The sequence below is a fragment of the Augochlora pura genome, chromosome 9 (genome assembly GCF_028453695.1).
Source record: "Augochlora pura isolate Apur16 chromosome 9, APUR_v2.2.1, whole genome shotgun sequence".
Lineage (NCBI taxonomy): Eukaryota > Metazoa > Arthropoda > Insecta > Hymenoptera > Halictidae > Augochlora > Augochlora pura.
The window spans coordinates 5600957-5623678 of NC_135780.1; the positions used below are offsets into that span (position 1 = coordinate 5600957).

At 35.4% G+C, this 22722-nt stretch overlaps 3 protein-coding genes across 7 annotated transcripts; 2 read left to right on the forward strand and 1 right to left on the reverse strand.

Moving 5' to 3' along the window:
- The first annotated feature begins 575 nt into the window (after positions 1 to 575).
- Lrr47 (Leucine-rich repeat 47) lies at positions 576 to 2397 on the forward strand. Its single transcript, XM_078190736.1, has 4 exons — positions 576 to 983; positions 1057 to 1587; positions 1659 to 1948; positions 2019 to 2397. The coding sequence occupies exons 1-4, from the start codon at positions 816 to 818 to the stop codon at positions 2257 to 2259; spliced, it is 1230 nt and encodes a 409-aa protein (XP_078046862.1). The 5' UTR covers positions 576 to 815; the 3' UTR covers positions 2260 to 2397.
- Positions 2023 to 22721, reverse strand: LOC144475149 (uncharacterized). 2 transcript variants are annotated; one of them, XM_078190742.1, is made up of 8 exons: positions 22587 to 22721; positions 14835 to 15003; positions 4655 to 4973; positions 4395 to 4562; positions 4175 to 4297; positions 3665 to 3949; positions 3436 to 3580; positions 2023 to 3208 (listed from the first exon to the last, which is right to left on the reverse strand). In XM_078190742.1, the coding sequence occupies exons 4-8, from the start codon at positions 4533 to 4535 to the stop codon at positions 3189 to 3191; spliced, it is 714 nt and encodes a 237-aa protein (XP_078046868.1). In that variant the 5' UTR covers positions 4536 to 4562; positions 4655 to 4973; positions 14835 to 15003; positions 22587 to 22721; the 3' UTR covers positions 2023 to 3188. The 2 variants fall into 2 exon arrangements, with proteins under 2 accessions (XP_078046868.1, XP_078046867.1); XM_078190741.1 differs by having other exon boundaries at positions 2023 to 3580.
- Positions 4907 to 18664, forward strand: LOC144475148 (phospholipid phosphatase 1). 4 transcript variants are annotated; one of them, XM_078190737.1, is made up of 6 exons: positions 4907 to 5065; positions 10039 to 10204; positions 14819 to 14973; positions 15874 to 16097; positions 16321 to 16441; positions 17042 to 18664. In XM_078190737.1, exons 1-6 carry the CDS (start codon positions 5060 to 5062, stop codon positions 17402 to 17404), a joined length of 1035 nt encoding a protein of 344 aa, XP_078046863.1. In that variant the 5' UTR covers positions 4907 to 5059; the 3' UTR covers positions 17405 to 18664. The 4 variants fall into 4 exon arrangements, with proteins under 4 accessions (XP_078046863.1, XP_078046865.1, XP_078046866.1 ...); XM_078190739.1 differs by lacking the exon at positions 4907 to 5065 and adding an exon at positions 7383 to 7887; XM_078190740.1 differs by lacking the exon at positions 4907 to 5065 and adding an exon at positions 7957 to 8360.
- Position 22722: the final 1 nt, after the last annotated feature.

The window sequence follows — 22722 nt, forward strand, 5'->3', positions numbered from 1 at the left end:
ATAATTCAATAAAATTTTCATGTTTATTAATTCAGAGCTAAAAGGAATAATTTACCTTCATTGGGTTAATAAATACAGTGCACTAACGGTACGTAAAGACTTATTCGAATTTCATGTTCACAATTTTGGACAGTAGAAGTGTACGATCAGCTGAATATTACACATTATACTCTGTTAATTTTCAAATCCTCGTACGTTTACCTGCTGTTACCCTTTCCCGCCTTTAAACACTATATACAGTAGCGGACCCTACCCTCGTACACCTTCAAGCTATAGCTTGATCTCTTAGCGAGGATCGACATAGAAATTTTCTTTCTTCTGATTGGCTAGCGATTCATTACTGAGACAGGATTTATTGGATACGTTATTATCGTTTCGTTGTGTTCTCTTGTTCACTTGCTACTTTCTTTCTTTGACTAAAATCGTGAAGGCAGCACTGTTTAGCTGCGAAGAGTCAACCAATCAGAGAAAAGGAGTTTCTGTACTATACTTCAAATTTGTCGAGCTCTTTACCCCCGGCATGACTCAATACGGTGAAGTACTACATTATAATACATACGCGCATGCATTCTACGTTTGCACAACATTTCAAACGATTCATTTGATGGACGTATGTTCCACGCGCGAAAAAAGAAGTTTGTTTACATGGTTTTACAATCTATCAAATAGAAAATAAACTTCAGCTTTATATTTTGTGATATTTTTAAATAATACCTGCGTAACTCAAAGACATTATGTGTTGAACTATCATATGTAACCAAAACTGTTCTCATGTAATGTTGTTTTATACTTTATTTACGTAAGAAAAATTCAAAATGAAATTACACTGTAACATAGAAGTTAATAACAGAGTTTCGTCTGGAAATATAATACGACGAAAATCACAGCGTTCAATTTTAGTAATTGGAAGGAACACAGTAAAAGGCAATGATTTATACCTTCTTTGGCAAACATTGCAAAATAAACAGGGTATTAAATACAAGGTAAAAAAGTCTAATTGCTTTGATTAAAGAATGAAATAGAAAGAATGTAAATTTATTGTTTAAATATTTTTAGATCGATGGCAACATAGATAAAATATTCCACAAGTTTATTAATCAAGGAAAGGCAACGATACGTCTTATAGAACCACCGCATGATTTAATTATTCAAGCCGATACAATTCAACTGAAAAGTTTCATGCATATATTGAAGCTAGGAATGTCTAAACAAATAGATACATCGGTTCTAGCTATTTCAAATTTGAACCCGAAAAGCATGGCCTCTGTTCCAAAAATTAAAGTTGTGGTTAATAAATCATCCGAGTACCCAACTTTGGAGGGTTTTCCAAGAACTACAGAAGAATTGTCCTTGGTTGGATTAAGTAGAAAATCATTCGATAGACAAATTTTAAGACTCCAAAGCTTGAGGATATTAAACTTATCCAACAATCAGATTTCATCTTTGCCAAAAGAATTAGGTTTATTGCAACATTTACAAGAGCTTAATTTATCACAAAATCGCCTCGATAAAGCTATGAAATGGGTATGGCTGGACCAACCTCCTATAAAGAATAATTTAAAATTATTAGACATAAGCAATAATATGGTAAGTTAAAATTTTATAAACAAGTAACACTGATATGCTTAATTATTGCATAATTCATAATTTTTATGCAGTTAAGTATGCTACCAAAAGAGATTGGAAAACTTCATGCCATTGTTAACTTTAAAGCTAGTAAAAATGTATTATCATATTTACCGCAAAGTTTAGGATCATTGCCTAATTTGAAATATTTAGATGTATCAAAGAATAGTTTAAAATATTTGCCAGGAAGCATGAGAAACTTGAGATTAATTTTGTTAGATGTATGCGAAAATGAATTTAATGGTGAAAATGTGGATTCTGTGACTGATGTAGATGTACTTAAATTAGTTGAGTATGCTGGCAGATCAGTTCTTAAAGCAAGGTTTGTGATACATTATTAACGTAATTAATAAAACTTAATTTTGTGTGCATTCTTATGTTTTATTTTTCAGGCTACCGTACGATGCCAGTACAATTCCATTAACATTAGTAAAATATTTGGATGCAGCAAATTATTGTGTCTGTGGCAATCCTTGTTTTGATTCTTACAAGAGAAAGTTTGTAGAATTCCACTTAACTACAATAGCAAATAGTGTGAAATCATCAGGACATGTTACTGTACCATTTGATTGTTATTTTTGTTCAAGTAATTGTGTATGTATTTTTGCAAGAGTGAAGCACCAAAATAGTTAAATTTTCACTTTTATACAGTGGATTGTAATTTATTTTTTATCACCAATTATATAAATAAAATAAATATATAAAAAACAATAAAAATAATTTGTACAAGATATGTAAAAATTGATTATAGATTATATAATAATTTTTTCATAGAAAATCCGTAATCACTCTATGTCACAAAGGAAATACATTTAGCAAATTTACCTTCATAATTAATATAGTTCTATACCTGTAAATTTGTTTTAATAGTTATTTTTTCTATTAACTCATTCAGGATAAAAGATATACAAATTTTGTACGAACATGAATTTATTACACGTTTAAACAGTTACAATATTTACTGCATTTTAACAAGACATTGACAATTAATATTTTATTTTTGTATGTAAATTAAAATATTAAAATATATCTTTATATTACTTCCTAACTTTAGTCATTACAATCAGTCATTTGATTTATTTAAAATACATTATTCAACATTGTGATAACAAAATATTTTTTTGCACTGATCCTTCACATTTTTAACATATGTATAGCACATAAATGATATAAAAGTAGTATTAATTTTTACAGATATTTCTCTCCAAGTTATTTCATTTTAAAGATTCTAAACAGTTGACATAGATATTATCATTACTGAAAATGACTTTAACAGTCTGAGAGTTTGTCCAAGATGTTAATGTAAGGGACTTGAATAGTTTTAAAAAGGACATATTACAAATTTATTCGAACAAGAAGTAAAAACGAATAAGAAATCTTAGTAACGATTTTATATTGGTGTAGATTAAAATTTTGTATATATTTTAAAAACATGGTGTCAAGGAACGATAAAATCACTGAGATCGATATGTGTATTTTGATTTTGAAAAAGACCACATTCGCGTTAAAATTAGTCTATGTATACTGTTTCTTTTTGTACGTATGATTAATTTTAAATTGAACTACTTGTCTTTATATAAATCTGAAATTAACAAGTTTAGTATCATGTATTTATTCATTTTGTATATCTATCCCAGGAAATAAAACCAATGTTAAAATGAACAGTTATAACGTATATTTTAAACTTTATGGAAATGTTATTTTTCTCAACTAATCATTTTTTCTCTTTCATATCCTTTTTGACAAAACCAAATTTTGAGTCATCCTCAGTACTATAATATTGTATCTGTGTGATTCTTGTTTTTTTACCTAAACGTGGTACAGTGAAGTCAATATCCTTATATTCATTGGCATCTAATTTCCCGCAAGCAACAAAAACTTCTGGTTCTTCTGGACATTGAACTAATTTCATAGAATACTTTCCTTCGGTAAAATCGTTTAGCGGAATATCAGACTATCGTATACAATACAAACATTCTAGTTTAACAAATTTCATTTCTTTTCGACTTTATTCATAATATTCATAATTTATACTCACTAGGGCATGCGTTCCACTTTCTTCACCTACATTGTTAAACTTGTTTGGCGTCTGTAAATCATTTAGCGATATTTTATTATTTCTCAAAAGTCCTCTTATTGCAGCATTTTTATGAAGTTTACACTTCTTTAACAAGTATTCCTCATCCTCTATATTCTCTACTTTGTTTAATGGATTATTATCACTACAATCAGTCTTAACAGTGGATTTTAAATCATCTCTAGTTTGTCTTGTTCTCCATTGTTCTTCCACGTTTTTATTGGAATAATTGACACCGCAATTGGCCTGTAGATAAAAATTAGGTTTCTATATAGAAAGTGATAATTTTTCAATGATGTTAGTATAAATTGGTTGAGATGAATGTAATTTGAAATGAGATTTATAGCTAACTTTTACATATTTTCATGATAGAAGTATTGCATAATATTAACACAAATTCAATTGTGTTTAAACCATATCATTATTAACAACTGTGTAATGTACATTTTTGTTATATGCCAATGTGTTTACCTCTTGAATAAAAGATGCAATTTGATCTTCACACAGTTCTCTCGGACTATCATATTTTTGTTCGTTGCCATCTTTTTTACCATCATCATCATCATCATCGTCGTCGTCATCATCAGTGAGCCACTATAACATTCAATATTTTTTTTTTAAATAATTAACAATATTTACAATACCTGAATTTACAGCTAGTTCCATATAAAGATCACTTGCAAACGCTAACATTTGAATTACGTGGCAATTGTTGCTTGTTTATTCTGGGTTTTTTTTTAGCTAAGGTAGATTTTTGATATCGTATGAATATTGGATTCTCTTCACTATAAGGTATCTGAGTCGCTTTTTGGATATCTTTGTATACACTCATTGTAAAATGAAACTGAATATCACGAAACTGCAACAAAAAGATTCAATAGACAATAAGAAAAATTCGAAAAACACAAAGTACTGTTTTCAGAATTAAAATGATCGTAATCGGTATCTTACAAATAATGAAGAAAAGTTGAAATTATTCGAACTCGACGATTACAGTGGAGTAACGGTTTTATCTTGTAATTATGTCCTGATTGTCACGCTTCCGTTTTAAATGTCGAGAGGTAATATTTAAGGTTAAAACGGTTGTGTTTTTGAATGGTTAAATCCATCCCCACCTTTAAGGTAGTCACAGTAGTTGAATCATACATAACTAATGACGCTGTGTACAGTAATGTTTGCAGTGAACTGTCAACGACTATGCGTCTCTTCCACTAGTCGTATTTATGGAGACGATTATTGTATATCGTATGTTCCGTTAGTACTTTCGAAGCTGCAATTAAGTGTGGAACACAGTGAGAGAGAATAATATTTGTTCAGGCTACAATTAACTGGAGAATATATCATTACACGTGGATAATGCAGGTTAGATTTTCGAAAACTGACATAATGCATTTACTATCATTTTTTTTTGAGCATATGTTTCTTTGGTAAAAATATTTTCATACATCGGTGGATGTAAAAAGGTACATCCATTGTAATATACATACAGGTATACATCCTATTATGATATTAAATCAATTTAAATTATTTTATATTGAATAAGAGATAATCTATGAAGTATAAAGTTATTTGAAAGAAAAAGTGGTTAAAATTGTATATCGTTTAGGAAGTGAATTAATATTTATTGTATGCCCATTTCTTCTTTAATTTGAAATTTAAATTCTAATCCAAACTGAATTTAATAATAATAATAACAGTAATTATAATATCTTTCTATAATATCTTTTCTATAATATAAAAAAATTGCAGACAATAATTAGCAACAAAATGTAGAGTTTAAATGATTTAAAAAAAAGAACAAACAAAGAAGCATACATAAACGTGACGAGTTCACACAAAGGTGTGTAAACAGTCTTGTTAAACTCGACGCGGGTCTAATATTTTAAGCGGGTGCTGTATATATTTACGTAAAAAATCACGCATCTCTTATCTAGCATTCAGCACACGTCACCAGATGCCAGTTGATCTTGCAAAAATGTTCCCGCAGGTGTATCATGGTATTTTCCTTATACGTCAATAGCACGCATGCATAAACACTATCGAAAATGGCATGACTATCTACAACTATACATGTATTCCTTTGTAATTAACGCTGACTACAAACCTAACAGAACGATTTCGTTTTTATGACTGATCTGTATCATTTAAGGATACCCTTTATTTAAACGCGATTTTATTACATCTCCGTTGATATTTGTATGAAGCGCACCTTATAATTCAATAAATTACGCATACGTCCATCTATTTTTTTATTTGCCGTATAAAGATTTCGCTGTTTGGTTGATAATATCAATTTATAACCATTTAAGCATTAGACTTGATAGCTCAAGGATAAACCAATATTTTTTTCCCTCCGCGATACGATTTATGCCCGCTAAATTACCGTAGAGATTTATCGTAAAACAATGACATAACTCCATATACCGAAAGCTTCTGACTTGCGTTTTCGCTATATTTTCGCTTTCACCGTATTTATTACTTTATAGCCGTAATTAGAGTGGTAAATGGGGAGCTGATTATATAATAACGTACTTTTCAGTACTGTAACACTCAATTTCGTTTAGGTATTCGTGCGGGTTATTAAATTACTTTGGTTGCTTCACTTGCTTGCGGTTTTCGAGAGTTGTGTTGGATTTCCGACGAAGGATACAGTTCAGCGGAAACCTTTGTTACACTCCTTTTTTTACAGACTGTAAAAGAAGCCTTATCTGTTAAAAGGTAATAAAATTATCTGATTAAAATGTCCCAGTTAAGTTGTATAAAAATTATGCGAATTATCGTACAAAAATGATAAATTATCATACAGAATTATACTTTTGGTTTTATTCGATTCGAACGATTTGGACGCCGCGCCGAGGCTCGGCTATGCTTGAACTTAGAGTATAAATATTGGTTTGTTATTATGATAATATTGGTTTATTTTATAAATTTTTATAAATAATAAAAATAAATTATTTCTTTTATTCGTATAGCTTTCATTCTGAAACAATGAACCTTTTTGAAAGAAAGAAAGTTCTATGCAGTTCTTGCATCTTGCAAGTAACGCGCAAGACGTTTATTTTGCATAAAGATCCGTTGTTTATCGATAAGGCATTGAACTTACAAAATATACAACATACACGTCCTAGAAATATTCTTCTCTTTTTGATAACGATCTTTGCATACTCTCTTGCTCGTTCTCCAGAGTTATGCAACAATAATTACCAAAATTAGCAATGTAAATAACACTTGTTTATAAATATAATAATATGGTATTCGGACGCATTAAAAGAAGCGACCGACGCGTGCTGTTTTAGAAAAAAGTGACGAGACCGAATTTATTTACCGTATTCGCCGTTTTAATCTCAACGCGCGTTCGCGCTAAGAAATCCATTCGATTGTTTCCTATGGAACAGTATAATTCCAGCAACGTTTAAAACCACGAAAACCGGAGAATTTCGAACGCGGTGGGTTCAGCGTCGCGAAGAATCGTTAACGGTCGCAGCGTTGGAAAATTGTGGTATCATTCAGTTTTGGACCTCTCTTACCGTTCATCTTGGTGGTGGTATCGAAACGTTTGTACGTAAACCGCACCACACGTGTCGAATCCTTTGGTGGGGCTTTGGGCGTCCGGGGGAGGGGGGGCTGCAGGGCAAAGAGGGTGGGTAGAACATTTAATTCGAGCTTGCGAGGGAAGTCGTTGATTGAAGACGAGGTACGCCAGTTGTGCCTGGACGTTGCTTCGAGTTAGATTGCTTTCTATTTTTCTTCTCTTTTTTTTCTCTCTCATCGTCGGAAATGTGTCTAATATTTTCGTGCACGTACAAAAACCGTGTCATGGAATCGTGACAATAAAGGATCTTCCCGCTTGGAGCTCGAACGGTTTTCGCGCGCGCCGAAACATTCGCGTCCTTCTTTCATGTTTTTATTGATGCGAACGGTGACACACGTCGCGCTGGGCTTCACGACGATCAAGTTTCTTCCCTAAATTCAAACAAAACGATGACCCCGAAGTCTCGTTTCTCTCTCACGTTTCTGCACCGACGTTAACGTTTCACGAGACACCCATCGTTCCCGTCGGCGGAGATCCGAGGAAGATGCGCGCGGTGATCCGGAGGTGTTCGGTGTTGCTCTCCCTTTTACGCGTGAATTAATTAACGTCGAACTGCTAATTTATCACGATCGAAGCCGAACTGCTCGTCCGAGTAAGTAAAACACATACTATTCCGTAACGGCGGCAATGTTAACGTTATGCTCGTTCGGGCCTCGCGTTGCTGATTCACACTCGTCCCGCACGTTGATTACTGACTAACCTGTTATTACACTTGAAAGAATATTTTCTACGATGTCGCCGCGCGAAAATACCATTGGCTCGTGCATAGGATCCGCGATTCGCCGGTTCGTCGAAATTTCGTCTCGTGGCTGTGATTTTTTTCTTGTTAAAGAAAATTACGTGCACGCGTCACATGACACCGGATTCATGGACTGAAAAAGCGCGATGACACGGTCTCTTTATCGGCTAACTTTATCTGCTTATCGAATTTACCGAGCATCTAATCGATTTGGAATTCCTACTATCATCGCGACGCACGTATCCGCGTTACAGTGCGTGCCGCGTAGCTTCTTCGCATTGTGTTTACGTTATTTACAATAGTGCTCAGACGAACAGAGACGCTGGGCAAGTATTTGAACACGTTTATTTGATAAAAAGAGCGATCCGATCGTGTCTCTAATCTAAAGTCAACACAGAAGTGAATACAAATCCTAATGGGATCCGAATCGTTTATTATCACGATTTTCTGTTGCGCTTGTTTTTTATTTCCAAAGCAGTCAGTCGATCGGATCACAGATGTAAACATTTATTAATGGGCGCGAATCGTTGGTCAAGCTTCTACGATAATGTCTCGGTACGGCAACTTTAAATTACGCGTAGATATTAGATTCGTGTGTCGGAGGGTACGGACGCTTTTTCCCCCCTAATTATCTCGTAGCCGTAGAGTAGTGGCTCGGTTAAAAAATGCTTATCCTCCCTACTGAAAATGCGGATGTGTCGCCGTGTTTTTCAATCAAGCATTATTAATCGAGGTTTTTTAAACCTCGACCTAATTAACAGTAGCACATTTTTATTGGTACGTGAATACGTCTCGCTATCGCGTTCGCTATAGCGGGTACACATTACCTTGACGTTTTCACGGCGCGTATCCGATCGAATGAAACTGTATCATCTCGAATGAAAATAAAGAGGAAAGAAGAAAAAATATAGAATTCATCTCGAACGAAGAGCAAATGAAATTACTTTTTCTTGTTTCTCTCTTTTTTCTTTTTTTTTTTTTTAGAAAAGCCGGGCAACTACAGCACAATAGACCGAAGCTCGCGAATATTGTATCAACAGGTGGTCGAAATAATTTCGCGTACACGTACAAACGACGATCGCGGAGGTGGATGCGTAAACTTATTTCATTTTTTCTTTCTTTTCTTTTTTAATTCGATCGTTTCGCGATTTGTTTCTCGAAATGCCGTTCGCTGGCTGTGTTTCTTTTTTTTTTGTTTCGTTTCTGTTACGGTGAACCGGCTCTTTGAAACTGAAAAAAAAGAACATAGAATTTAAAGACGATTGAAACGTGCCTACTATCGAAAGACAAAGGATTTGACTGTAAGTAGGTAATCGAGTGTGCCAAGGGCAGGCAGACGATATTAAGAGGCTAGTTCCGGTTGATTGCTCTCGTTGTATCATTCATGCTACTTCAATACTCCAAATTTTCGACCTTTGTTACTGTCCTACCTTTGTTAACAATCGTGTACACCTATTTTGTTCACGTCGACGTATTAACAATGCGTGTTACGCCAGCTTTAACAGACGGTTTTATTTACATTTTAATTGATCGTTGTTATTGCCGCCAGAACATATATTGTCTTAACGATTAGTATTAGAAACAGCTGTGCGAATGGCTCGTTATAATTGCTTTCTCCAAGTAGAAACGTGTTTGTTATTACTCTCTCTTGGATCGTCGATGTAACAATATTATTTAAACCACGTTGAAGATTAATTCATTAATAATTTTGTTTAGATTCCTCAATGATTAATACAAAAACCCAATATCATTACGAAATGTAAATATTCCACGCTTATAAAAATGCCACCGAATAGTTTGATTTTTGTGTCAATAAAATACTGTTTTAATACATAGAAACAGCTATTTCGGGTTTCACACGTCTGTAGTTCACAGATGGCTCGTGGAAGCGGCCCTCGCGGTTCATTTCGAATACAAAAAAGGGAAAGGGTGGTTTCCTCGATCATTTCGGAACGTTAACAAGATACGGTTAATTATTGTGCAAACGTTACATTTTTTTTATAGAGATCAACGGAACAACTGACGACCCACTGCAGTACAGCAACATTGGAGGAGATCCTGGATAATCCGGACGGAATTTCAACGCGTACAGTCTCCGAAAAGATCATGAGTATCTGCAAAAATACAATACGCTGGGTACTCCTTGTCGACATCTTCCTCGCCCTATCAGGTAATCAATCTCCTTTTTTTTTTCTTCTTCATCGGTTCAGTTTCCAATTATCACAGTTTTCCGTTTCTTTAACTCCTGTACAACTAATCGAAAAAACCAATGACTGTCCATCCATCGTGATTCATGTTAGACATTGCGTTTGAAAACGAATTTTCCTTCATCAAATTGCAGGACCACATCCTATACGCAAGCAAAACTATGACAAATACAATGTTTGGGTGGGAATGCTTCATTGTAGAACTTCTACGAAAATATTGAACACAGCATGAAATGCGACATATATGTATATTGTATGTTGCAACAGATTTCGCGCAAAAGTGTACGAATGATCGATCGTGTTTACTTTGTCTATATGCATTTAATCAGAGAAATGAATCGTCTTCAAGGAGCGTGATTAGCGATATTAACTATCTTCCACGTTGGATCGTTTTCGGGCGTGAATCACCGCGTAAATTGATTAAGGTTTATCGACTTCTACTTGCCGTGTTTCGCAAGAGAAACCTTATCAAAGCGTATATCGCACTTTACGTTGCATTCGATATTTTATTATAGGACTTTAATAATGCATTTAATAGAGGCAACAGATTTGTCTTACTTTCAAATTTAGCGACTAAACGATTCCGCAGTCATTGATACAGCGCGACGATATTATTTAATTTACTTTTAAGAATAAGTTGGCGAAGATGATTCGAACGTGCATTCTGTTTTCGATTGGGAAAACTAAATAGTTTCGCGAGAAAGACGAGAATTCATCGGAGGGTTTACAGCATGTATTGAATTTCTGCGTGTTTGGTTCAACAATTTTTTTTGTTATATTTCGATGTAATAGTTGAAGCGAAAAATATGTAGGTCCCACGTCAGAATATAGAGTCGCGTGTAAAAGGTTTTATGGATAACAATTTTTATTGATATTTTATTTATTTTTTATTGATATTAACAAGGCCACAACTAAGCTCGATTTATTATTTCGCGTGTTCGGTAAGAATTTCTGCAGACATTCTTTTATCAAATGTAAATAGAAATTCCTAACTTCTTAATGATACTATAAACATTGTTTAATGAAATTACTGACACGAATCGGGTATTTATTGCTCGCATAGATATTTCTGCAATTAACTTCAACCTAACATGATTGTAGAATGTACTTAATAATTATCATGCGACCACTTATATAGCGTATTTATTAACTTTCACATAAACTCGTTAAACAACATTTATTTCTGCATATAATCGCGTGTTGCATATTAATAGCGCTATGCGCGTGAAAATAGGTACACGAATATGCATACATGAAAATATTGATTAGATTGCGGATCGTATACGTAATATGCAGATGGTACATAGTATACATATTATGTACCTGCATATAATACATTCGAACATATGTACATATTAAGCTTAATGAGATAGATTAACAATGTTTATGAAATGCTTTAACTTAAGTCATTAATTTACTTGGCTTAATTATCAATGCCTTAACAATGAAATATTCAATTTACTTTTGGTCTACTACGATTAATAAATACCGAAGCTCACGGTTTCGTTTAACATTTTCGAAAATTCATAAACAAAACTTGGAGCTGTAACAACTTGTATGTGTTGCACCTTGAATGAGTTTCTGTAGAATTCCTTTTTACTATTTTCGATAAACTGTTGTGAGTCATGGTAATGCTGTGTTGAATCATAAGTAACTTCCTCTATACACGTATGGAAGAAAGCATTGAAATTCTGAGATTAGAAAATCGTATCTTTAATTATATTAGATTTATCATCGATCGGAACGAACAAGTGACATAATCTGACACAACCTGGCACAGTTTAATCATGTTACACAATTTATTTAACATCTTGGAGCGTTTAATATACAAGTAAAGCAACGCGTTGTTTCCCGTATTATGAATCAGCAGCTCACGATTGAGCATATTTGTAGACGCATTCGATGTCTAAGAATTGTATCACTGGGATGATTAACAACATCGTAGAGAAGCAAGTAACGATAATTTCGTGGCAGATACTTTTGCGGAAATGGAACGTTCATTGTCAAACGACTGTTCAAACAGTCTGTTACCTTCAATTTATTAATCCTATCGAATCGTTGCTTATCGAGCGCTTTCATAAAAATCGACCACCGCGCCGCGTTTTGCTTTTGTTGACAATTATGTAGTATCATTTGGGCAAACAAGCGCCACCGTTTCTTTCTCGAACACAGGACGACGTTAACGGTGAAATTCTTTGTACCCACCGCATTACACATTCGTAATTATGCCAATTAACATTCTGCACCGATTAAATTCACACGTTTCTTTGATAACAGCCGGGAAAATGAGAGTTCGCCAATTGAAGCCGCGGTTATTACATTAGCAGACAACTGGCATAGTCGGAAGTACGTATCGTTTGCAGTTCCTAGACAATGACTGTGATCTCTGAAATTACATAGTCATTATATATCCAGGCAAAAATATAACTATGTCCACTTTATTCCCACTGTTCTCTCGAAGAGACGCCGCTATACGAAGAATAAGAATTACACATTTTGTATAGATAGTTTACAACTGTATCATTCACATGACGCTACGTTTATCGATTGTTACTATTGTTAATAGAACAAGCATTAATTCATATTAATCGTCAAAATTCTGATACTTGGTCAAACTGTAGCAGAGTTAACAGCAAGCACGCGTACGTACAGTTTCGTTTTTGTTGTCGGTTTTAATAGGAGAAAAATTGGTGCGATCGGTACAATAGATTGTCCGGTTTATCGCGCGTTTCTTTTTCATTCGGAAGAAAGAATACGTTGTAAATGATATAAAAAAAAAGAAAAGATTTGTAAATCAATCGATGCGTAGGCGAGATTGATAGCAGTTTGCGGACACGAGGAACGAAACCATGCGTGCAACGAGAGTTGACTTGAAAACCGCGGACCGAGTAATACAATACCGAGCGAGACGACACGGCCAGCCTGCTTAGAATTTTTTCCGGGCGTGCCGCATTAAATAACTAGGCGGCACATGCACCGCGGCGAAGCGTCAATGAACCGTTCTCTTACAAAACAAGTTGGAGGATCACGGAATAAAATTGGACACCTTGTATGCGGATTCTTGGCCTTACGCATACAGAAAAGCCCTGTGTCGTTTGGTAGGTGAAACGGTCGGTGAACGAGAGACACGGCTAAATAGATTCCCAAACAATTCTTTCGAATTTTGATGGTTGACGATTTACATAAGTTCGGTATCGCGGGCGTCTAAAATAATAACTACACCACGCCGAGAGCTGTGATATTTCCAATATTCAATTAAAACTGCGCGCATTTTCGTCGCGCTACATCAATTATACGAATATTTCAGCGAAACAGAAACCAGCAACACAACTGCTGAAAACAGTAGATAAATAGAAATGCTATTTTCGCGCTTGATATTTCTAATAAGTTGAAACTAATATGACCATAATTCGATTTATTCGATTGTTTTATATGTTCTTTCACACGGTTGATCTACTTATTTTTATTTGAAATGCGCGAACATCAATTATTATAAGAAATTAATTCGGATAGAATTAATAAATCGATATAAAATAAATTCATTAATTAGAAATTATAAATCGAATAGAAATTCATTAGATTTCACCTTAGCATGGATTCCATTAGATCGCAAAGATAAAACTTTATCAAATCTTATCCAGATAAACTTTAGATTGTTGCAAACGTTGCGACACTCCGCAATCAGTTTTAACACTGACTCCTTCGTATATCGAATTACTCGAATTTGCAGAAACCAAGCTTCTGTCAAAAAAAGCTGTCCAAACGTTTTGCTATCCGAATGAAGTGAACGAAGATCCTCATAGCAGAAGATAACAGAATCTCGTTACCCGAACGCGTTCGTATCACAAACGTAGACAAGTGGGGAGGGGGGGTTCTGTTTCATTATCATCTCCATTTTTTACTTCACAAATTTAATCAGTTCGACTACCGTAAAGCCCGAGTTTTACGAAACGATACGACGCGTTTTCTTTTTTATCTGCGACTCGCGTTGGAGTAAATTTGTGATCGTGTGCGCCCATTTACGCATGCGTCCCGCTCAAATACTTAACTATTGCCCGGTGTAATAATCATGCAGTACATTCCGTGATATTGGTTCGAGTGGTTATTTATTCGACGAGTACACGTATTTTCCCCAGTTTGATTTCCCGTCTTCCTCTCTTTTCCTCTCCGGTTTCTCCCCGTTCGTTTCTCCGGTTCTCCTTTCTTCCGGATCCTCTTCCCGCGGTTTCGTTTTTTCCGCGTCCCGTTCCCATTATTAGTCTCGTTCACCGGTTTGTCTTTCATCCACCCTTCTACTTTTTTTCTTTCGCCGGTCGAATCGTTAACCGCACGCAGGTGTGTACGCAAAAATTTGCTTATCATGGCTCCGAAGCCGGCCGATAGCAAAAGGAACGCGGCGAAGTCGCGGTCTTATAACATTTTTACGAGAGGAAATCTTTATTATCTGTGTAAGTGGAGAGAAATACGGCGATTTCCTTTCGTTGTTCGAAAGTTAAACATCCCCTTTAATCGAGTATATTTAATCTTTGTTAATTATTTAATCTATTATTTCTTAACGATGTCGTTGCATGTTTCAGTTATCGTGGTACTAACGTTATTGGAATTTGGCACCATACCGCAGCAGCACATCGGCTTTCAGTGCAATGATCCGAAGATTTCTTTTAAGTTCAACGGAGACACTATCTCTATCACCGTGCTACTCGTCGGATCCTTCGTAATCCCGCTTGTGGTGGTACGTGAGTTTGATTTGTCGCTTGAGTATCTGTAATTCAAAATTATATTTTATTGTTGGAACGCGAAGAAATTATTCTATAATAAATGACGTATCATCTAACGCAAGCGCATCGAATGTCTCGCTTATTATTGATATTAAATTTCAGTGGACAGTATTGTAGCGAATAAACGAAATCGAAGGTCACATTTCTCGAAACTTGAACGCTATCGATGCTTTGATTTTTTTCAAATTAGGGTTGTATATTTTTGTCACGAGCGCGCAATAGAGTCTAATAAGCTATAATATCGTGACCTTCGTGTAAACTTGAGTACCAAAAATAAAGTAGCATGATTAAGAAATCACTGCAATAGTGAAATCGGTATAGGAAATTTATTTTGGTATAGTTCGTTTGTCGCACAGAACAATGTTGCGTAGAAGTTAATTGACCAGTGGATCAATTTTCTTTGTCGATTTCCGTATGAAGAAACACATATATTCGTTTATTTTTTGGTACTCAAGAGAACACGCATATTAAACGTTGTGACATTTATAGGTCATTCGTTTTAACCTTGACTGCTATTGATAACGTTCTTGAAATCACGGAAAATGTGACTCGGAGAAAAATTGTTTTCTTTCTTGCGGTGTTAAGTACGATTGTAGGTAACAGTAAATCAGACATTCGATACGCTCGAGTTATATAAATAATCGTAGAAATAATTTTCTTCGGTTTTTCTTAAAGAATCGTATAATTTGCATTCATGTATATGCAAGAATGGTAATGATGATTTTTAAAGTTCATTCCACGCGGAGTCGTAAACCGAAATAAATTCGGAGAACGAAAAATATTATTCGCGAACAAATGGAATAATGAAACAGTTTCGTGAAAATTTCAAAGCATAATATTGCCATTTATTTTAGATGTGGATAGCGGAATACACGTGTTACTCTTCGGATAGCTACGATACAACTTTGGGATGCGCTGGTTCGAGAGCGAAACAAATATGGCACTGGTACGGACATTATTTGATCGGATTAGTAACTTTGACGTTTATATGCAATGTCATGAAAACTCTTATCGGGGAGCCAAGGCCGCATTTTCTGGACACGTGTAAACCCCGCGAGGCCGTGAATTGTACCGACCAGTAAGTATGCCGAAGATAATTTTGTAAGTTTAACAATTGTTCAATCGTTGATTTCATTTTTTTTCGAAAATAAAGAATGTAGAGTTCCTTCTGTATTTTGAGAAAAAAAGAAACATATTTGATCGTAGTCATTGTTGCTATGAAGTTGTCATAAAGCAAGGTTTGATAGTTTAAAACAAAAATGTCTACCGGACGGGTTGAGTAACTAGATGTTCTGTTTCAGATACGTGAGATCGTATACATGCACAAACACGATTGACTCGGAATGGTTTGTCTCTGATTCTAGTAAATCATTTCCCTCGGGACACTCTGCCCTTGCTGTATTCACGTCTGTTTTCTTCGTGGTAAGACCCCGATATGTCTGTACTTTCGTCTTTAACTTGTAGAATTTCCGTAAGGCAACGCATCGAGCACTTCACTCCGCCGTGACTTCGATTTATTCTTCATATTAGCGCTATGCAACGTGCTATTTCCACGATCAGGGCAACCAATTTCGAACAAAGACTCGCGTCTATTTAAAAGACTACGTGCACGTAAATTCTGTCCTATAACAAATTCATGTTAAGAAATTATTTTCTACATAGTTAAAATATATGAAATCTTCCTGATATCACCTACTTGTATTATGGTACTGTACATGTTAAATAATCTACAGTCTCAGAGCATTTGACATAACATCAGGTGATAATTCTACCTATTTGTTGACTATGCGATTAGCTGTCTGCTCGCAGCAAGCTAAATTCGATACTGATTTATGCTATAAGCATTTCGTACTTGGTTTTCAATTTCTTCGGAATATTACTGTCATGTCTTTTACGACAATAAATAAATAAAGTTATGTTGCATAGATATAAATAATTGTACAGCTAAATGTTTGCTATATAATGTGGCTACTGTGCTTATGCAGTTTTAATTTAGAATCAAATGTTATTCTTTTGTTACAGTGGTACTTACAAAATCGTCTACCAAACCAGACATTTTTCTTGAAGCCATGGCTACAGTGTTTCGTATTTTTGTGGGCAGTGATATGCTCTTTGACTAGAATTAGTGACAACAGACATCACTGGTGGGACGTTCTCGCAGGCTCTGTATTAGGACTGGCGGTCAGTGTGTTGACTGTGACAGTGTCATGTCGCGCATTCCGCTCGAATCGTGTCAGTTCACATGTCTATAGCGAGCCTATAGAGAATGGACAGTTTAATTATGGCAAGAAGCATCAAATTGCGAAGAAACTCCTTAACGAAACAACCGTAGATCTTCCGGAAGGATGTGAACTAAAGAACACTTCATCAAACTGGAAGGGATGAGTTCTACGTATTTGAGAAAATTTAGTTTCACTCATTTCTATAAAGATTAGCAAACAAACTTAATAGTATGACCGTTTCCAATCGAATCTATTTATTTATTTCTTCTATAAATATTGAAACAACGGTTTAATAAAATGAAAAAATGCTCGTTTTTGGTACTAAGGAGTATCAAAAAGTTATACCGGAATGCCTTGAAATACTTTCATTAATTTGAAAAAACATGAAAGGGATTGTTATTAGTATTTCATGAATGAGTTTCTTTTAAAGAGCTCAATTCTACTATTAATCGTTTATTTAACAAATATACACGAAAGACCATTATTTGGTTCAGTAATAAGGGGAGCAAAGGAATTCTGAAATCTTTCGAATGGCGCTTTTTTCATTCTGTGATATTTGCTAATTGAAAAGTAATGCAAAATAATATTATATTTTTTACAGCAAAAGATTAACTTTATCAGTACTCGTAACTCATATCATCAACAAAGAAAATATACCTCTATTTTTGTGATTGAAGAACGCAGATTTGTAAAAAAGATCTTTTTTAGACTCTAATGAGAACATTTTTGAAACAAATTTTTATGGTACTATGCAAAACAGTGTGAGTAAATATTAAGCCGTAAATAATAATAATAATAACAATAGTTGATAATAGGTTACGGTAACGGGAGTGTCCAATAGTAATAAATTATAACGCACATAGCCTTATTGAAATATTCAATGTGTGTAGTATAACAGAAAGAAAGTGCTCATAGGTAAAAACGAGGTATTAAGATCTATAAATATTTGATCTTTCAAGTATAGTATTTAACATTCCATTGACCGTGCAAAACGATCCTGAAGAAACTGCACACCTGTACAAAGTCTGAACGACCAATATGGGGGGGAAGAATCATCATTCTTCACCTTTTATTGCAATTACATTCCAATTGTGATTTAGAACTGTAAATAATTGTACGAGTTATTTATATATATATACGGAAAAAGTCTTTAGTCTAAAAGTATTGTAATATAATTTTATGTTAAGGAATGTGTATAGTATAGTATATTATTGTACAACTGCGTATCAGTTTATATTTGAAGCCACGTTGCGTATATGTTTGTAACAGTTTGTATGAAATAAATAACGATTACATATTTATGTATGTATTATGTATAATATTATTCCGACGTGGTCATTATTTATATAAACTATATATACGTATTTCTAATTTTAATTTTTAAAGTCGCGAAAAACTTCAAAAATAAAAATGTAACTACAAAGCTTTTCGCGGTTAGACAAAACTGCATTATCCTTGAATAACTTACAGAGACAGGTGCCGAAAGAAAAATGTTTTCTCTCTGGGATTTTATCCCTCGTCTTTCCTTCATTTTCGGAATTTAATTTGTCCCTTGGTAACAGATTAACATAATAAAATGGTAATATCTTGGAACGATAAGTAATTAACTTTCAAAAATCGTAATTCGAAAATGGAAAGCTGAAGTAAGTTTAGTTCGGTTTTAAATAAAATTAGTCGTGAAATTTGTCGCTAAATGAAGCAAAAAATCGACGCGAACGATGAAACCGAGGGTTAACACATTAAAGAGAAACCAATAATTACTATTTCCAGTCACAGCCAACAGAGGTTTCCATTCAATTATATTCGCCGCGTACAATTGTCATTCGACTATACAAAAATCTGTCATCTTCTAATAAGAACGCACACAGGTTCCCGCCGACACGCGATTATGAAACATATCGTGCCCGGTATAAACCGGCTTAATCAACAGGCAACACGTGTAAACGCAGGTTTATTCATTGAAAACTTTCCCTCTCGTTGATTTTTTCTTTTCTGTTGGCGCGTAAACGGGTGCACCGAAAACGAGCGATTTAATTTAGTGGGCACGCGTACACACCGCAATAGCTAAAGCATTTTTTCGTCAAAGGTCCGCTCTCTCGGCCCCGCTTGTTCCCTTTTTTTTTTCTCTTTCTCTCTCTCTCTCTCTCTCTCTCTCTCTCTCTCTCTCTCTTCTCTTTTTCCAACGAAACAATTGGTCAGGGGGTGAACGCGAGGTAGGCAGCGGCGGCAGAGAGAGGGGTGGGAGTCTGGAAATGGGCTGGCAGGAGCAGAGAGATTGCACGTAGCTTGATGTATGTGTGCGTTGCCATGTGTGCGCGCGTGTACGCGAGAGAAAGAGAGAGAGAGAGAGAGAGCGAGAGAGAGAGGGATGAAGTGGCAGATTAACATGAACCGATGTGGGCCATTCATAACTGATCTTTCTCCTTTCCTCCCCATGCTCTATGTATACGCGAGCTCGTGCACGACGATTTATAGAATTGGAAAAGCGATATCGGAAAAATAGTAAACTTTATTGATGAATCCCTTCCCGACCTCTAAGAGATATCACCGCGATCGAGTCGACCGCGTTCCCCTGCCGCCGCGTCGTTGTGCCACAGGTGGCATGTAACCAATCCACGATACGCTCTGTACAGTAATCTTTTATTCGTTATTCCGGAATCTTTTTTAACCCGGGTAATAATTTTAAGCATCGTCGATCATCGTTTTCTAACGGAAGGACATTATTCAATCGAATCGCGCAGATTTCGTTACGTATGTCACGATAATGCAAATTAAAGATGCCACCGGAAGCTGATCCGACATTAAGGAGAAAACAGAGAAACGAAAGAAGTCTGTTAAATGTTAATTATATTATAAAAGTAATTTTTTATCATTTTTAGTAATTTATTATAAAATACAAAATTACGATATGAAATTAATTTACCGTAAAACAATTCGCATTGGATAAACAAGATTTTATATATGGTTTGATTACTTAACAGTTTTTTTATATTCATTTAATTAGTATTGCATATTCATATAATTCATATTGCACTAGAAAACCAAATTATATAGCAACAATAATGAGACAATTCATAAAGACACAATGTTTGATTTACCACTATGGGAATGTCGCATTGTATACACTCGTCGACCAATTATGATAATCTTATTCATTTAGCGGTAAAGAACAGTTATGTTGCTCTTCCTGATTCGTGCGACACTGCTGTTTAAATACTGTCTTATTATGAATTCTTCTAGGAACGTGATTGCAAACAAGAGCATGTTCTTAAACATAGTACACGAGTATTGTTCTTTTCATTTACCATGATTAACCCTTTGCACTCGGAGCTATTTTAATTTTAATATAGCCACTCTGACCTACAGTATTTCGTTCGAAATAATTTACTGTATTTTATGCGATGCATTTACTGTATTATAATAGTATAATGTTGTCTATAATTTTAAATAACGTTATTGATACTAATCGAGACAAATCATACGTTTCGCAGTGTTGCGAAGGAAAGAATTCGGGTGGATTTTTAGCTTAAAGAACGTACGAGGGTTCTAACCCCTATATATACTCAATGTGAAGGAGACCGTAACCTAACTAGTCGATAATGATCGACTGCAATGCAATTGGTACTATTGTTATTAAATGACGTTAACGTTAACCTAGTCGTAGAACTCGCAACGAAACGCGATATCAGGCTCTGGATTCGTGACAGAACCCGCAAAGGGTTGATATCATCTCTCTGCTCGAATGCAAAACAGACGGCGCAAGTAAATTATTCTTAAGATGGAAACGAAGGTGAAGATAGAGGGTACGGATCTAGAGATGGGGGTTGTAAGGAAAAGAAATCGAAGTATCGATGCACGGGACACCGTAGCCCAGCGAGAACTTAATACGGTGGCATTCCCTTTATACGTGGAATGGAGCACAACGTGAGATCTACTTTAATCCTAATATACCATACGTATCACGGGCTGCTGAAATAATGACGCGTCCTGTAACAATCACCGGGGAACGATGTCCACGTGAACCAGATGGAGTCGAAAGCGGTCATTCGGCGCCGTCATCGATCATCTTTACTGATTTTCTGACCGTACGAAATTTCGATTAAGTTACGTTAGATGGCGGTGCTAGTTATTCGAACTTGTGCACCGCGGACAAAACATTTCCAGCCCGGTATGTCTGTTCGAGTCCCGGCGTAATTGTTGTCCACGAGTTCGCGGTACAACGGCCTCCCGTTGGTCGACCGCGCGCCGAAAAAGAAAATATTTTCTCTGAAAAATCGTGCGGCCCTTTCGGTAGTCGGTCTCCTTAGGAATGGTCGCGGCGGCGGCGATACCGTAATTCTAGGAAATATTGAAAATTGGGCGGTCGGTCAACTGTTTCGCGTGCACCGGCAGAGGCGAGGGAGAATGTACGCCAAGACCAGAAGGACGTCCTGTGACGCATTCAATTGAAAATCTCAAGGCACCCTTGTGCACCGTTGGACGATAATTTATAGGGTTACATTACGTACAATATGGATCAGTTATTTTGGTTTAATGGAACGAAATTTTTAACAAAAATGTTCGCCAGTTTTCGACGCGTGGCGGAAGCGAGCGTACGCGATCGGTTCTTTGATCGACCAACACGGGTGATGTACAATCGAGTTTCAAGCAACGTAATCACATTGATTTTACGTATTAATAATTATTTCTCTCTCTCTCTCTCTCTTTTTCGACTCTTCGACGATGATTTATTTAATACGCGCACAAAAGTTTACCAGCAATCCGTAATTTAAATGGAACGATGACTCCTTCGATAAATACGCTTGAATTACTGCAAATATTTCTGTTTAAATTAAAAGCAACAGTGTCTTATCGTTCTGATTTAATAAAAACTACGTGTTCTACCAGAGAAACACCTGTTCTACCCTTTAATTGCAACACGTGCTAATAGTATCGGAGCTAGAAAAATATATTATCTATAACCAGGGACTTCTCTAATTAATGAAATAGTCGATCAAACAAAGTCTGAGCTTCCTTGACAGAAAATAACCTCTTTTTAAAATTGTAACGCGTATTTCAAGAGAGCAACGCGTAAAATATGTTAATAAGGAAATCTACATTTTGATTTATGCATTTATTCAGTTTCATAAAATTATATTTTAACAAATGTAAATTATTTATACTTCGGTTTTTGGGCTATTATAAAACGATGAATAGAACTTTGATTCAAGTAGTACGCGAAATTATAGAAAGTATACTATAGTGTTCATTTATAACGAAACGTACGTAGAAACAGCAGCACCAGTTTAAATATTATTGTCAACCGACTGGAACTATTAAGAGAAAAATAGAAATTTTTACGTCACCTCTGTTTGTTGTAGCTGACGCAGAAAATGTTGATTTTGCAAGAAGACGGACGATCTAATTATAATTTACGTTTCTCGAGTCTTCCTCTTTATAGAAATCACAATAGCCGACCACCCCGCTCCGAGCATCCAAATG